Source organism: Dictyostelium discoideum (assembly GCF_000004695.1).
Source record: "Dictyostelium discoideum AX4 chromosome 2 chromosome, whole genome shotgun sequence".
Lineage (NCBI taxonomy): Eukaryota > Evosea > Eumycetozoa > Dictyosteliales > Dictyosteliaceae > Dictyostelium > Dictyostelium discoideum.
The window spans coordinates 6,635,039-6,650,038 of record NC_007088.5 but is presented as its reverse complement, the minus strand read 5'-3'; the positions used below and the strand labels follow the sequence as shown (position 1 = coordinate 6,650,038).

At 28.0% G+C, this 15,000-nt stretch overlaps 6 protein-coding genes and 3 non-coding genes across 9 annotated transcripts in view; 4 read left to right on the top strand and 5 right to left on the bottom strand.

The window, feature by feature from the left end:
* kif5 (kinesin family member 5) overlaps positions 1 to 1,975 on the bottom strand; it is a gene marked incomplete at both ends in the record, with an annotated part of 3,276 nt that extends 1,301 nt beyond the window's left edge. Inside the window, 3 exons of the mRNA XM_638081.1 lie at positions 1 to 1,370; positions 1,481 to 1,637; positions 1,720 to 1,975. The exon at positions 1 to 1,370 is cut by the window's left edge and continues 889 nt beyond it. Coding sequence (XP_643173.1) covers positions 1 to 1,370; positions 1,481 to 1,637; positions 1,720 to 1,975 — 1,783 coding nt within the window. The remainder of the gene's footprint in view (positions 1,371 to 1,480; positions 1,638 to 1,719) is intronic.
* Positions 1,976 to 2,814: 839 nt separating this feature from the next.
* Positions 2,815 to 2,887, top strand: tRNA-Arg-UCU-5. The gene has a single exon. It is a non-coding gene; the product is annotated as a tRNA-Arg (tRNA).
* Positions 2,888 to 3,465: 578 nt separating this feature from the next.
* Positions 3,466 to 3,548, top strand: tRNA-Leu-UAA-5. Its single transcript has one exon. It is a non-coding gene; the product is annotated as a tRNA-Leu (tRNA).
* A 997-nt stretch (positions 3,549 to 4,545) lies between these two features.
* DDB_G0276387 (hypothetical protein) lies at positions 4,546 to 7,611 on the bottom strand (the record flags this gene model as incomplete). Its single annotated transcript, XM_638080.1, has 1 exon — positions 4,546 to 7,611. The coding sequence occupies one exon, from the start codon at positions 7,609 to 7,611 to the stop codon at positions 4,546 to 4,548; it is 3,066 nt and encodes a 1,021-aa protein (XP_643172.1).
* An 804-nt stretch (positions 7,612 to 8,415) lies between these two features.
* On the bottom strand, positions 8,416 to 8,663 carry DDB_G0276329 (hypothetical protein; the record flags this gene model as incomplete). The annotated part of the gene is made up of 1 exon (XM_638145.2): positions 8,416 to 8,663. A coding segment is annotated over one exon (248 nt), but the record flags the coding sequence as incomplete, so codon positions are not given.
* A 916-nt stretch (positions 8,664 to 9,579) lies between these two features.
* tRNA-Arg-UCU-4 lies at positions 9,580 to 9,652 on the bottom strand. The gene has a single exon. It is a non-coding gene; the product is annotated as a tRNA-Arg (tRNA).
* Positions 9,653 to 10,283: 631 nt separating this feature from the next.
* DDB_G0276327 (hypothetical protein) lies at positions 10,284 to 10,661 on the top strand (the record flags this gene model as incomplete). The annotated part of the gene is made up of 1 exon (XM_638143.1): positions 10,284 to 10,661. One exon carries the CDS (start codon positions 10,284 to 10,286, stop codon positions 10,659 to 10,661), a length of 378 nt encoding a protein of 125 aa, XP_643235.1.
* Positions 10,662 to 11,258: 597 nt separating this feature from the next.
* On the top strand, positions 11,259 to 12,899 carry DDB_G0276271 (hypothetical protein; the record flags this gene model as incomplete). The annotated part of the gene is made up of 1 exon (XM_638142.1): positions 11,259 to 12,899. One exon carries the CDS (start codon positions 11,259 to 11,261, stop codon positions 12,897 to 12,899), a length of 1,641 nt encoding a protein of 546 aa, XP_643234.1.
* A 192-nt stretch (positions 12,900 to 13,091) lies between these two features.
* The window catches only part of DDB_G0276325 (hypothetical protein), a gene marked incomplete at both ends in the record, with an annotated part of 3,310 nt that continues 1,401 nt past the window's right edge, over positions 13,092 to 15,000 (bottom strand). Inside the window, 3 exons of the mRNA XM_638141.1 lie at positions 13,092 to 13,658; positions 13,773 to 14,537; positions 14,624 to 15,000. The exon at positions 14,624 to 15,000 is cut by the window's right edge and continues 40 nt beyond it. Coding sequence (XP_643233.1) covers positions 13,092 to 13,658; positions 13,773 to 14,537; positions 14,624 to 15,000 — 1,709 coding nt within the window. The remainder of the gene's footprint in view (positions 13,659 to 13,772; positions 14,538 to 14,623) is intronic.

Sequence of the window (15,000 nt, the reverse complement as noted above, 5' to 3'; positions counted from 1 at the left end):
ATTGAATTTTCAAATCTTTTGAAGTTGAATCAAGTGTTGCATTACGTTCACTCTCTTTTAATAGAGATTGTTCTTTAATGAATTGTGAACGTTGTTGTTCAAGCTGTTCTTTAATTTGATCCAATTGTTGACGACATTGATTTAATTCCTCTTGAGTTGATTGATATTGAATTGTAATCTCTGATATTTCATCTTTAAACTTTTCAATCAATAATTGAGTATCCTCTTTCATTTTCTCCATTTCAATTGACATTTCAACAATTGCCAATGGATTAAATAATCCATTACTACCATTACTATCATCCAATGATGAACCATTATAATCATTATCAATTGATGATGATAATGATGACATTGATGAAATTGATGATGATGAAATTGATGATGTTAATCCACCACCACTACCCTCTTTACTATGTGTGCCAGTAATTGCAATTGAATGTCTATGTGTTGATGCTGATGAATGTGGTCTATTAATTGATGGTGGTGTTGGTGTTGTTGATCTAGGTTTCATCATTAAACTACCATTACTACTTCCTCCACTACTACCACTACCACCACCACCACTACTACTATTTGATTGTTGTTGTAATAATAATAAATTTTGTTTATTTGGTTCCAATTCTTTTGGTATTGGATTACCAGGTTGATATGATGAAGATTTAAAATAATTTACTAAATTTTCTAAAGATATTGAATAAACTTTTAAAATTGATAATTCTTTTGTTAGAGCATTCACAATGATTTGTAATTCGGCAGCACTTTTCTCTTGATTCACTTTAACATTATTTTTGATTGACTTTGCACGAGCACCAAATTTAAGTGTTGAAATAGTTTCATCAACATTGTTAAAATGTGGTGAAGCAGTTACTAATAATGTTGTTTTAGTATTACCACCCAATGAATCTTGTAATAATCTTGTGAGTTTTGAATCACGAAATGGTATATGCTCACGTTTTGAATCTGTCAATGCATGAATACAATTTCCCAATAATGATAGAGATTGGTTTATCTTTTTAGCTTGTTCTAAAACTATACCCTCTGCACCAGTTTTACTAACTTTTTCAGAGCCTGCCAAATCCACTAAATTTAATTTACCCCTTTTCTTACTACCATCTGAACTCTTTTGTTCAATCGCTATAATCAATATACTATGTGAACGTGATGATCTTTGATTCATATTGGTTTTTGCAACTGAACGTGACGATTCACCAACTTGAATCAATTCCATAATATCCTCTTCACTTGCTACATACTCCTCTGTCAATCCTTCAACATATATACCTTGTGATTTTGATTCACGTATTTTCAATTGTTTATTATTTTTTGGATTTAATAAATCTTGAATATTTTCCATATAAATTTCTAAACTATTAATATCAAAATAATATAAATAAAAAAAATTTAAAAATTAATTAATAACTTATTTTTTTTTTAAAAAAAAAAAAATAATAATAATAATAAATTGATTTATATTTACTATGAACATTTAATTGTAAATTCTGCATTTCCATCACTTTCTTCTGCAATTGTATTAAAAATTAAATGATTACCCCTTGGTATAATACCTAACTGCTCAACATTTTCAAAATCAGATTCTGCTGCTGCTGATCCCATTGTAAATGTTTTACCAGAACCTTAATAATTTGTAAATATTAATATGTGTGCATACAAAAAGTTATACTTATTATTATTATTATTATTATTATAAATATTTACCTGTTTGACCATATGCTAAAAGTGTACCATTATAACCAAGTAATACATCATGAATTGTATCTTTAACAGATTCAAAAACTTCTTTTTGTGTTGATTCTGGTGTAAATACTCTATCAAATGTAAATGGTTGACCTGAAACTATAACTTGTGTTTCATCAGGAAATGTAACACAGGTTTGATTCTCTTTTAATGCTTTCTCCCTTTCATTTAGTGGTCTAAACCTACACATTACTCTAATATTACAACTTGTTGCCATATTTTTATTTTTTTTTTTTTTTTTTTTTTTTTTTTTTTTTTTTTTTTTTTAAATATAAAAATTTAAAAACATAAATTTTATTTTTTTTATTTTTATTTATTCAAACAAAACTGATTGTTATTATTATAATATTATTTCATCTAAGAGGAAATTTTCTTTTTTAAAAAATTCTTTTTTTTTTTTTTTTCTTTTCTTTTTTTTTGTTTTTATTTTATTTTGTTTTTATTTTTTTTTTTTTTTATGTTTTACTCTTAGATTAACTGATTAAAACAGTATTTAAAATTTTTGTTTTTGTTTTTGTTTTTGTTTTCTTTTTTTTTTTTTTTTTATTTTTTTTTTTTATTTTATTTTATTTTATTTTTATTTTTATTTTTTTTTTTTTGAAAATTTTTTTTTTTTCAATTAAAAAATCTTTTTTTGGAGGAACAAAAAAAAAAAAATAACCAAATTTTTGGAAAAGTTAAAATAAAAAGGAAAATTTAAAAAAAACAAAAAAAAAAATTTAATATCTCACTACCAAAAAGATCTTTAAGTTTGTCACTATTTTTTTTTTTAATCAAGACTTTTGCCATAAAACTCAATTGTTTTTTTTTTTTTTTCAATTTATCCATTTTTCACCCAATTTAAAGAGGACTTTTGTTTAATTCCCAAATTTTTTTTCCAAAAGAGTCTCTTCCAATTAAAATAAAGAGAGCTTTGATTTAATATCCAAAATGTGTATCTCATTTAAAAAATATGCCGATAATAGTATCATAGGGTTTCGATCGATGTGTAATAATTTTATAATTTTATAATATCAACTTATAAATTTTAAATAAATATTTACAAATTTCATCAAAGCCCGTTTAGCAAAGTTGGAATTGCGGCAGCCTTCTAAGCTGCAGGTCGTGGGATCGAGACCCACAATGGGTGAATCTTTATGCCAAAGAAAATATTGATCGTAGGTTCGATGTCTGATCATTCATTCAAAAACATCATCACATAATTGGGTCTAGTATTCCAAGTGATTTTGGATATTCCAATATATTCTCTTTTTTTACATATAAATTTTAAACAATGAAATATTTCTACGACCATTATAAAATAATGCATATGAAAGTAATATCAGTGAAAAAATTGAAACCACATAGTCCAATTTAAAAAAGAAATTTTTAAATTATATTTTTGATAGATTTGATGGCAAACATTAAATTATTTTAAAAGAAAGAGTAATAACCCAAACATTAATAAATAACTGGGAAAAAATGACCTAAAAAAAAAAAATTAAAAAAATATTATTTTTGTTTTGAAAATGCCTAGCAAACCATAGAAAATAATTTGGTGAAACAATCTTTTTTTGGAATCTGATCTTTTCTTTTTTATAGATCTATCAAAAATGTATTTTATACACAATTGCTTCTCAATTATGATTTATGGATGAGAGTTTTTAGTTTTTCTATGGGATGATGGTGCCAGGTTTAAAAACCAATAAAATAAAATTTCCATCCAAAGCAAGGGTAGGAAAGTCTGGTTAAATCCGTGTGACTTAAGATCTCATCCATTCGGTTCGCGAGTTCGAATCTCGCCTCTTGCAATGTTTTCCCCAGTAAGATTTACTGATAACAGGTTCGATTCTCAATATTCAACTATGATTGAGAAATCGTATGCTCTATAAAATGAAAAAGATTTAAATCAACTTTCCAATTTAATAAAATAGTTAATTTTATTATTTGATTTGTTTAATTTTTTTGGACTAACATAAAAATGATAATAATAATAACTATAACTACACTATGTTTTAAAATTAAAATCCACATATAAAACCATTAATGGTTTATTGTTTATTTCCTTTAATGGATAAACACTGATCAATCAATATTTAAAAAAAAAAAAAAAAAAATTCTAATATATATACCCAATGAGGAATTATAAAGCAAACTAAGGTGCGGATTTGTACTATTTTTTAAGGATCATATCATAGTCTAATTTTGTGGCTTGAATTTTGTCATCACTGTATAGTTGATTGCAAATCCATATCCATACCTAGTGAAATATCATTGCTTTTAAGTTTTTTAATGAGAAAAGTCTTGAAAGGTCATAATATATAGATCTATAGCACCATACGAAGTGTGAAATCTTATATGAATGTAGTCTATGTTAATTTCATGATCTTTCTTCATATATGGTGGTATAATAAGTTTGATTTTTTAATTTATCTTCATATTTTTTTTTTTTTTTTTTTTTTTTTTTTTTTTTTAATATTGGATTAACAAGATTGATATATGTCCATCTGTGTTAATACGAGTTTTATTTAATATTTATTTAAAGGCTTATCATTTAAGCTGAAGGGTTATTTTAATCATATGAATTGATCAAAAGATATAATATTTGGGAGTTGATGTTAGATTGATGATGGATATGTTTTTCTGTATCTAGTATCCGTTTGATCAACTGTAGGCTTTTTTTTTTTTTTTTTTTTTTTTTTTTTTAATATTGGATTAACAAGATTGATATATGTCCATCTGTGTTAATACGAGTTTTATTTAATATTTATTTAAAGGCTTATCATTTAAGCTGAAGGGTTATTTTAATCATATGAATTGATCAAAAGATATAATATTTGGGAGAGATGATTCTGGAATACAATAGTAATTAGCTGTTGTTTTTCTTAGCTTGATCGTTGAAGTGAGAAGGATCTTAGGATCTTTGAAGTTATTATGGTCTTTTGCTGATAAGTTTTTCAGATCTTTTGCTTTTTTGATGTATTCTAGAGTGGCCAATTTGTGCCATTTCTTTAGAAGGGAGCTGTATGATAGTGATTCATCTGTTAAAGGATCTTCACTGTATATTTGATTGCAAATCCAAATCCAAATGTTGTGGAGGATAAGGGCCATTAGGTTTCTATATGCGAATGATCTAGTTAGATCATAGTCTATTGCTTTATAGTTCCATTCAAAGTTTGTATGGTGCCAGTTTTTACCTTTGCCTGTGGTAATATAGATGAAATTTTTGAGTTTATTTATTTTTATGAATTGTTTTGTTTTCTTGCATGAGAAGAACAGGTGACCGTATGGGTCTTTGCTCATATCTTCTTTGCAGAGTGGGCATTGTTTGTTGTGAAGGTAGTTTATTGGAAGGCATCTGGCATGGAATCTAAACATTGTGTCTCTTGTTTTAGGGTCTTTTATCTTCAGTATGTTGTTGAAGAGTTGATTATAGCTGTAGCCTCTTAAGTTTAGAGATGATTGGAATTCCGTTTTAGGGATGGTTGGATTTTGGTCTTGAATTGTGGTATACCATTCTGCCAGTGAAAGTGGTTGTCCATTTTCGTTTTTTATGGATGTGAGATTATTGTTGAAGATTGCTTTTTTTATTCTTATTTTGTTCCATTCGTCTAAGTTTTCTTTTAGGTATCTGGATGTGAATTTGTTTTTTTGGATCTGATATTCCCAGCTTTTGTGATGAGATGAGTTTGTTTGTTTGGTTTCTAGTGCTAGGATGAACTGGTTTATGATCCAAAGTTTCTGCGCCAGTTGTCTCAATTCTATATTCCAAATGTTCCAGCCCCCTACATTTAGTGGGTATCTTGCTCTTTTGGTTCTCATTAAATTAATAACTTGAAATCCACTAGCATTTTTGTTGTTAGGTGCCGATAAAAACCATTCGACCAATTTATTGATTTGGTTTAATTCCTCTTCCTTAAAGTTCTCTACATATGAATAGTAGGTTAATTTAGAGAGTGCGAATGCTTTGAGGATGTTGGTTTTGGTTTTGATTGTTGAGTCAGTGGTTTTCCATAGTACTAAGGATGATCTTATTGTGTTTAATATTTCTGGCATTTTTCTTGTTATCCCTTTGCCTGTGAAGAAGTATCCCAAGTATCTTTCTGGATTTGTAGATATTGGAATTCTTTGGTTGGTATTGTCTGGGTTGCCTATAAGAATTGATGAAGATTTGTCGATGTTTAGTTTTGAGGAAGTGGCTTTGCAAAATGAATTGAAGTGTTGTAGTACTAATTCAAGTTGTTGAGAGTCTGGGACCATTGAAGCCGAATCGTCTGCAAAGCTTTGGAATTTCTCTCTGTGGTTGCTGTTGTTTAGAGGAAGGCCAGTAATTCGGTCATCTTGTAAAATTTTTCTAGCTAAAGCCTCTATTACAAGGACGAACAGGGTGGGTGATAGTGGATCTCCTTGTTTAACTCCTCTTTTGATCTCAAAGGGTATAGTAGTTCTACCATTAATTTCAATTCTTGCCTCAGATTTGGTGAGTAGATTCATTATCAGGTTGATTATATTGGTTGGAATGTTGATGTGTTGTAGTGATCTGAGTATTGAACCGTGTGAGATCGAGTCAAAAGCTTTTTCGAAATCATATAGTGTAATTATTCCGTTAATTCTTTTATCATTACAATAGTTGATTAATTCGTTAATTGATATGATATTATCGAGAATGAATCTGCCTGGTACGAAACCTTTTTGATTGTGGTTGATCACTTTCGTTAGTATTGGGATTATTCTATTGTTTATTAGTTTTGAGTGGATTTTATATATACAGTTGGCCAGTGTAATTGGTCTTCTGTTTTTGATTAGTTCGGGATCTCCCTTTTTAGGTATCGTGATAATGAGGCCTTCTTTGTAATTTTTGCTAATTAGATGAGGATTTCTTAGAGTGTCGTTGAATGCTGAGGCCAGTATTGGAGCTAGTTTTTCTTTGTGTGTTATGTAGAATAAGTTTGGAATTCCATCTGGGCCTGGAGATTTGTGTGGGTTCAATTGTTTTATTACTTCTAGGATCTCTTGTGATGTGAATTCATTTTCAAGGTTGTCCCATGTTGAGTCCCTGGTCACTGTCCAATTTTCCAACATTTCATAATGAGATGGTGGGTCATCTTCTTTGTAGTCATAAAGATTTGAGTAATATTTTACGTATTCTTCTTCGATCAATTCCTGTTTGTTGATTGTTCTACCTTGTGTATCTTTTACTGCGTTGATGGTGAAATCATTGTGTCTTTTCTTGATTCTCGCGGAGATGTACTTGAGTGAGGTTTCTTCGCAATAGTTGTTCAATTCTTGTTTAAGTTGTTCTTCTCTTCTTTTAGATTCATTTATTGCTGAAAGGGTTGCAAAGGCTTGGTCTTTAAATTCTGTCTCTAGTAGGGAGATTAGATTTTTGATGTTTGCCTTATTGTTGTAGTCGTTTTGTTTTTGAAATTCTGTGTATAGTTGTTTTATTTTGTTCAGTAAGCTGTTGAGTTGAGAGAAGGAAATAGAGTTATGGTTGGATGACAGCTCCCTTGAATAATCGTTAAGTAGGATGTCTATTTTCTTAAGCATTATGCTTGAGAGGATTGAGGATTTTTTTAATCTCCATCTGCGCATGTTCGTCTGTATGTTGGGTAGAGTGAAGGTGGTTGATAGGAAGTTGTGATCTGATAGAGGTATGTCGTTAATTTTTGGGGGGATTAGGTTCCTTAAGTATAATTGACTGTAGTTGATTATGCTATTGTTAAGGTATATTCTGTCTAGTCTCCTTTCCAAGATTCTTGTGAGGTTATTGTTTGTGTTGTGTATCGTTCTTGAGAAGGTGGGTCTTTTATTTAGTTGGTCCATATCCATTAGGTTATTTGAAATTCTGATGGCTTCAATTACTGTGGCCATCTCATCTGGGGATTGTGTTGTCAAGTTGCCTTGGTCGTCATTTGATGTGTGATTGTCATTGAAGTCTAAACAATTGAAGTCACCTGCTATGATGTCGATGTTTTTTTTAGGGTTAGACGTTAGGTTGTGGTATTGGTTGTTCAAGTGTTTGTTTAGTGTTCAAGCTAGTATTTTTCCCTTATCAGGTTGGGCCGGGGCGTATATGGCCAAGATTCTCGTTGTGGTATCTTTTATTAGAATGTCTGATATTATTAGTCTACCTTCTATTATGAATATTGGTGAGAGTTTTATGTTTTGGTTGTTGTGGTTTAGTATTCCTATTCCGTTGCCTCTGTTGGTTGCGCTAATGATGGAGCCAGGAAATAGCTGGTGTGCTTGTGTTGCGTCGGCGTTGAGTTCATTGACTATGGTTAGTGCCAATGAGTTTGGGGGGGATTGGGATTTGATAAAGTCTGTTTTGTTTTTGAAGGAGGTGTCAGTGCCCCAACCTCTGACATTCCATTGGTTGATTTTGATTACTACCATTATGAGATGATATCGATCTCCTCTTGGGAGTCGTATAGCTGCGGTTTGGATGGTGAAGGGTAGATACTCTCTATGAAGCTCTCAATGATTCCTTTCCTTTCTTTTTTGACAGGTGTCTTAGGGGTGGATGGGATGTAAGGGTTGCTTCTGTTTATTGTTGGTGAGAGTTGGGTGACCTCGTTGTTTGAGTGGATTTCCTCGTTCTTGCGTTTATGTGATGGAGGGATGTTTGGTGTCTTCTCTCTGTTTTCCGAGGATGAATGGATGTTAGTGCTCGTTTTGTTGGCATTGTCTTTTTGGATGGCGTTGGATGTTGTGGTAGTGGTTGTGGTGGGTTTGACAGATTGAGATTCTGCTTGGTTTTTGGGGGGAAGAGGTTGAGAGGACTTTTTTGATTGGGCTTTTTTCTCTTGGGTTGATTGTTTATCAGACTTATTGTTTGCTGGGTTGTATGTTTGTTGTTGTGGTTTTGGTTGAGAGGATTTGATTGCTATCCTGTTTTGGATGTTGGGAGGATCATCTGTCATCTCATCTTCTAATGGTTCTTCCGTGTTGTTTGACTCTACTTTCTTATTTTTCTTTTGTGAGGAGTAGGTTTTGGTGGCCGTTCTGATGGTAAAGTTGGCGATTTCTGTATTGTGTTGGCCAGATTTCATTTGATCGCCTATTTTGCATTCTATTAGACCGAATACTAGGAGGTGGTCGGTGGAGTATATAGTATGGTATATTGCATAGGGTATTTCTTCTGCAAAGGCAGTTTTGATGAGGGCGTCCACTATTCCTGCCTTTTCTCTTGGAATTCTTACTCTTCCTGTGAGGACGTGGTAGTCTCTACTGGAGGTGATGAAGGTTCCCAATTTGCTTCTATCTCTAATGATATTTAGGAGAGATTGTTCGTTTTTAATCATCAGGTGGATCGTTTTTCTAGTTCCTTTGCCTATGTATATCTTGTCGATTGGGATATCGTAGTTTGAGAGTGTTTTTCTCATTTCTTCTAACCCCATGAGATCCATTTTGGGGAATTCGAGTGTAATTGGGTAGAATCCGTTGTTTTTCTCGTAGGTTGAGAGAGCAGTCATGTTCAATATGGTCTCGCAGTATTTGGAGATGTCTTTGAGGCCTATTGATAATTTGGGGTAGGTCTCCTTTATCTCTGCTGTTTTTGTGGAGAATTCCTTAATGAAGTTCTCTGATGCCTCGTCCATATGGGTGGAGGGGTTGGCCATTTTAGCCGCGTCTGCGTAGGAATTCATCTCGATGGGATTCCTTTGAATCGGCGATTTGGTAAGTTAGATCTGTAGATCGTGGTGGATTGGTGATTTTTTTTGAAAGATTGGTTAAAATTGACCGAGATTAAGGATAGAAAAGGATGAATTACTTTTCACGTGTATCTTCATATCAGACATTGAACCTGCGATCTATAAATTTCCCAGTTAAAAATATCACCCATTGTGGGTCTCGATCCCACGACCTGCAGCTTAGAAGGCTGCCGCAATTCCAACTTTGCTAAACGGGCTTAGATGAAATTTGATTTTTTTGGCTAAAATTTATAAGAGAAAAAATTGATTATTTGAAAAAAAATTTAATGAGAAAAAGGAGAAATTATAAAAAAGGAAGACCGGAGTTTGATTCTAAAGTGCTGGAATTGAGTATTCTGAGGCCTTAGGCTCAAAGCAACCATTGGATAGCAACAGCAACAAAAAACAAAACAAACAAACATAGAATAGCAACAGCAACAAAAAACAAAAACCAACAGTGTCGAATTAAAAAAAAATAAAAATGAAACGAGAATAAGTATCCCAAAGAGAAACAACTGTTTCAAAAAAAAAAATAAAAAAAAAACAAAAAAATAAAGAAAAAAAAAGATATAATTTGGAAAAAAAAAGTATTTTTTTTATTTTTTTTTTTTCCGATTAATATTTTTTAATTTTTTTCAAATACAGATCTATATAAATTATGTGATTAAAAAAATTTCTCAGATTTTAGAGAAAAATTTTTGGGTTTATTTTTAACTTTCAAAGAACCCTTTTTTTTTTTAGAAAAACATAATAAAAAAAAAAATTTCAAATTTTTTTCTTTTTTTTTTTTCTTCATTTTTTTTTATTTTTTTTTTATTTTTTTTCTCACACAAATAATTATACAACCAAATGGACCAATTTAAAGTTCCTCCACCAACTTACGCCCCTGTTGCAGGTCAAACAATTTATGGTGCCCCATCTTACAATAATTATTATATGAGAACACCTCAGGTATCAACAGCTCCTATGATTTATCCAACACCAATGATGGCACCACCAATTATGACTCCACCAATTATGACACAACCAATTATGACACCACCTATGATGTATCCACCTATTATTCCCTCTCAACCTTTTATGGGTCCATCAATGGTATCACCAATTATGTCCCCACCAATGATCCCTTCACAACCTTTTATGGGTCCATCAATGGTATCACCAGGTTATGGTGTAACCCCAAATTTAAATGTACCTTTCTCAACAAATGTGAAGTACTATGATTGAGCTGTAAATTAAATTGTATTAAATATAAGAAAAACCTCCAACAATTATTAAAATATAAAATTAAAAAATAAAAAATAAAAAATAAAAAATAAAAAAACAAAACAAAAAATAAAAAATTTAAAAAATAGTAATAATAAAAATAGTAAAAATAACCAGAACTACGAATCACAATCACAAAAGATCAAAATAAATTAAATATTACTTTTTTTTTTTTTTTTTTTTCATATATTTGAAAAATGTGATATTGAAATAAAAATGAAAATTCGCTATCAAAAAATAAAACAAAACAAAACAAAAAAATGTAATCCAACCGATCATCGTATTTTCTTATATTATTTTTATTTTTTTTTTATTTTTATTTTTCTAAACAATCAAAATGTTTTTTTAACTTTTTTTAAATCCAAGCCAAATTTCCAACATGCTTTTTTTGTAATTTTTCAGATTTTTTATTTTTTTATTTTTTTTTTTATTTTTTTTTTTTTGTTCTTTTTAATATAAATTAAAAAATGAATTCATTTATTAAATTTTAAATTAAATAATAATAATAATAAAAATATATATATAAATACTATTTATTAAAAAAAAAAAAAAATATAAATGGATTGTAAAATTCATAATGAAAAAAATATTATGTGGTGTTTAAATTGCACAACTTTATGTTGTGTTGATTGCATAGAATTTGATCATTTTCAACATAATTTAAAATCATTTAAAAATATAGATAAATTTCATTGTCCAACACATGATGAACCAATTATAAAATATTGCATATTATGTAATTGTGTCATTTGTAATTTATGTGAAAAAACAACACATTTTCATAATAATAATAATAATCAAATAAATATAACCCAATTTCCTTGGATTCCAAAAAAAAAATCAAAATCAATTGAATTAGAACTTAATGAAATTGATGAATATAATAATAATTATAATAATAATATTAATAATAATAATAATAATAATAATAAAAATAATGTAAATAATGTAAATAATGTAAATAATGAAAATAAAGAAATTAATGAAAATCATAATAATAAAAATCAAAGATCAAATTCACCACCACCATTACCAAAAATTAAATTATTAAATATTGAAAATATAACATTAATTAAACATGGTTCATATAGAAATTTAAATAAAATTGAAGAAGAGAATGAAAATGATGAAAAAGAAATATTAGATAGAAAACAATATAATAAAGAGAATAAAGAATTTTTAAAAAAACAAAGTGAAAAAGGAAATTCAATTGCGCAATGTTTACTTGGATCATCATATTATTATGGAATGAATGGGTATAGTGTAAACTTTGAAAAGTCATTAAAATATTTAACTAAATCAGCTGAACAAAATAATGCAAAAGCATATTTTGAATTATTTAATTATTATAAACAACAAAAGAAAGATTTAATAAAATCAAAATATTATCTGTTAAAAAGTGCTGAATTTATTTATGAAGATTCAATAATTCTATTGGGTGATTATTATTATAACGGTTTTAAAACCATTGACAATCATGATGATCATGATGATGGCAGTGGTGAAAATGAAGAATTGAATTTAATATGTCAAGATTATTTCAAAGCATTTAATCTTTTTAAAATTGGAGCATCATTAAATGTTGATAGTAATTCATTAACCAAATTAGGAATTTGTTTTTATTATGGTAGAGGAGTTACAATTGATTATAATGAAGCATACCGTTTATTTTATCAATCATCAATTTGTGATCATCATCAAGAACATAATCCAGAGATTACATTTTATTATCTTGGACTTTGTTTATTCTATGGTAAAGGTGTATTAAAAAACCAATGTAAAGGATTTGAATACTTTATGAAGAGTGCATCTTTAAATCATTATTCACCAGCATTAGAAGCTGTTGGTAGATGTTTCTTAAATGGTGAAGGTATTTCTCAAAATTTTATGCAAGCTAAACTTTATTTTACAACTGCAAAATCTCAAGGTTCAAATCAAGATAGAAATATTCAAGATGTAAATAAAATCATTGAATTAAATAAATCAATTAAAATTAAATCACCAAATATTTTAATTGAAATTGAAAAAATTATAAATGAAAATAAATCTTTTAATTTAGAACAATCATGTTTGAATTACATAAATCATCAAAAAAATAATTATAAACAAGAAATTGATAATACAAATATCAAAAATATAAAATGTAAACAAGATTCATTAATTGATAAAACATTTAATAAAGTAAATTATTTAAATTAATAATTAATTATATAATTAAATATTTGTTTAATAAAAAAAAAAGGTAAACTTTTAAATTTAATATTTTTTTTTTAAAAAAATTATATTTATTTATAATATTTATTTATTTATTTAGAATATCTATTTATTTATTTATTTTTGGTTTTTTTTTTTTTTTTTTTTTTTTTTTTTTGTTTTTTTTTTTTTTTTTTTTTAAATTATATTAGTAACATTAATTTGTTTCCTTAAATCATTAATTAATTCTTTAATAATATGTTTAAAGAATAAAACTTCTTTTGGATTTTCAACATATGGTTCAAATTGATCTAAATTCTCTTGAAGTTTAAGTCTGAGTGTATCATAATTATCTTTAATGATTTTTGAAACTTGTGGTGCAGTTAAAGCAACCTCTGCATTATTTGCTGACCACTCTTCAAGTTTACTTGTAAAGTGTTGAACGATTGATCTTATATTTAATAATTGATTTAATAATGGATTATTTGATTCATTATTAGAAGTGATGGTAGTAGTAGTAGTAGTAATAGTTGGTAATTGTTGAGGTGATAATGGAGTTGGTGTTGTTGGATTAGATGCTGATGCTGCTGCTGATGGAGATGTAACACTTTGACCTCCAGTTGTTGTTTGGTTTAAAATAAATTGATAAAAATTTTCAATAACTTGACCAGAACGAATAATTTCATAAAATAATTCATCATAATCATTTGGACTTGGTAAAAATGAATCACCATAATTTATAAAAAGATTAAAAATATTAACAGTCTTGGGGAAAAGTGAAAAAAAAAAAAAAAAGTTAATAAAATATTATTTTTAGAGAAGAAAAAAAAAAAAAAAAAAAAAAAAAAAAAAAAAAAAAAAAAAAAAAAAAAAACTTACACTTATACCAACATGAATTGATTGATTTAATTGAATTTTATCATTTGAAATATTTAAAGTTGAAACCATTGAAATTAAAGAGAATAAAGCACTCCAAAGTTCACTCCATTTATAAGGTAAACGATTTAAAGTTTTCTTTTTATAAGATACTATACGATGAATACAATCTACAGCACTTTGATGAACATCCATTGAGATTTTACCTTTGAGATTACATTTGATGAATTGAGATAAAATATCCAATGTCCAACATGATAAAGGATGTTTTTCAGTTTCCTTTGGATCTGAGAACAATGATTTCTTTGAGTAGATAAAGATATAACAAGTTGATTTAATATCATGAAAGAAATCTTCCAATTCTCTCTTTTCACAAATGCAAAGTAATATTAACAATGCCATTCTAGAGTAAATGGTTTTCAAATCCTTTTGAGCATCCGATGCTAAATAAGCACAAAAACTAAAGAATTGTTTAATGATATCTGGACATGTTGAACCATTTTCACCACCATTTGCAAATGGTAATCCACCTTTTACCAACATGTTTACAAAATGATCATTTTGATAGAATAATTCATACAATATCATTAAACTTGATCCAGTTTCATAGAATGATAATGGTTGTACTACTTTAGGTGAATAAACCCAACTACTTAAATATCCACTAAATCTTGATACCATACCTAAATTTGGATCTCTATATTGTTGTTCAAAAAATTCATTATGATCTTTTAAATTTTGTGTTATTAAATTTAAAATTTTTAATATCTAAAATTATATGAAAAAAAAAAAAAAAAAATGTTAATAATAAAATATAAAATTAAGTTATTAAATTATTAAATTATTAAATTTACTTTAATTGGATCAGATAAATTTGATAAATCTTTTAAATATGGATTTGTAATTTCATATTTTTGAAAGTTTGAAAAGTAACAAAGTAAAGTGAGAATATTTAATTGAGTTTGTTTTGGAATATCATCTTCACCCAAGAATGTAACCAATGTATCAAAGATATTTACAGACATAAAGTATTGTAAGAGTGTATTTTGATTAATATATTCTGTTGCTGTTGCAATGATTGTAAATAAATTGATAACACCAATTTTAACCTTTTTATCAATACTTGAATTCTTTAATAATTGTTCTAAATCTTTTATCATATCTGTAAAAACTTGATCTGAATTCTCTATACCACATAAAATATTTAAAATATCAAATCCAAAATTATTAA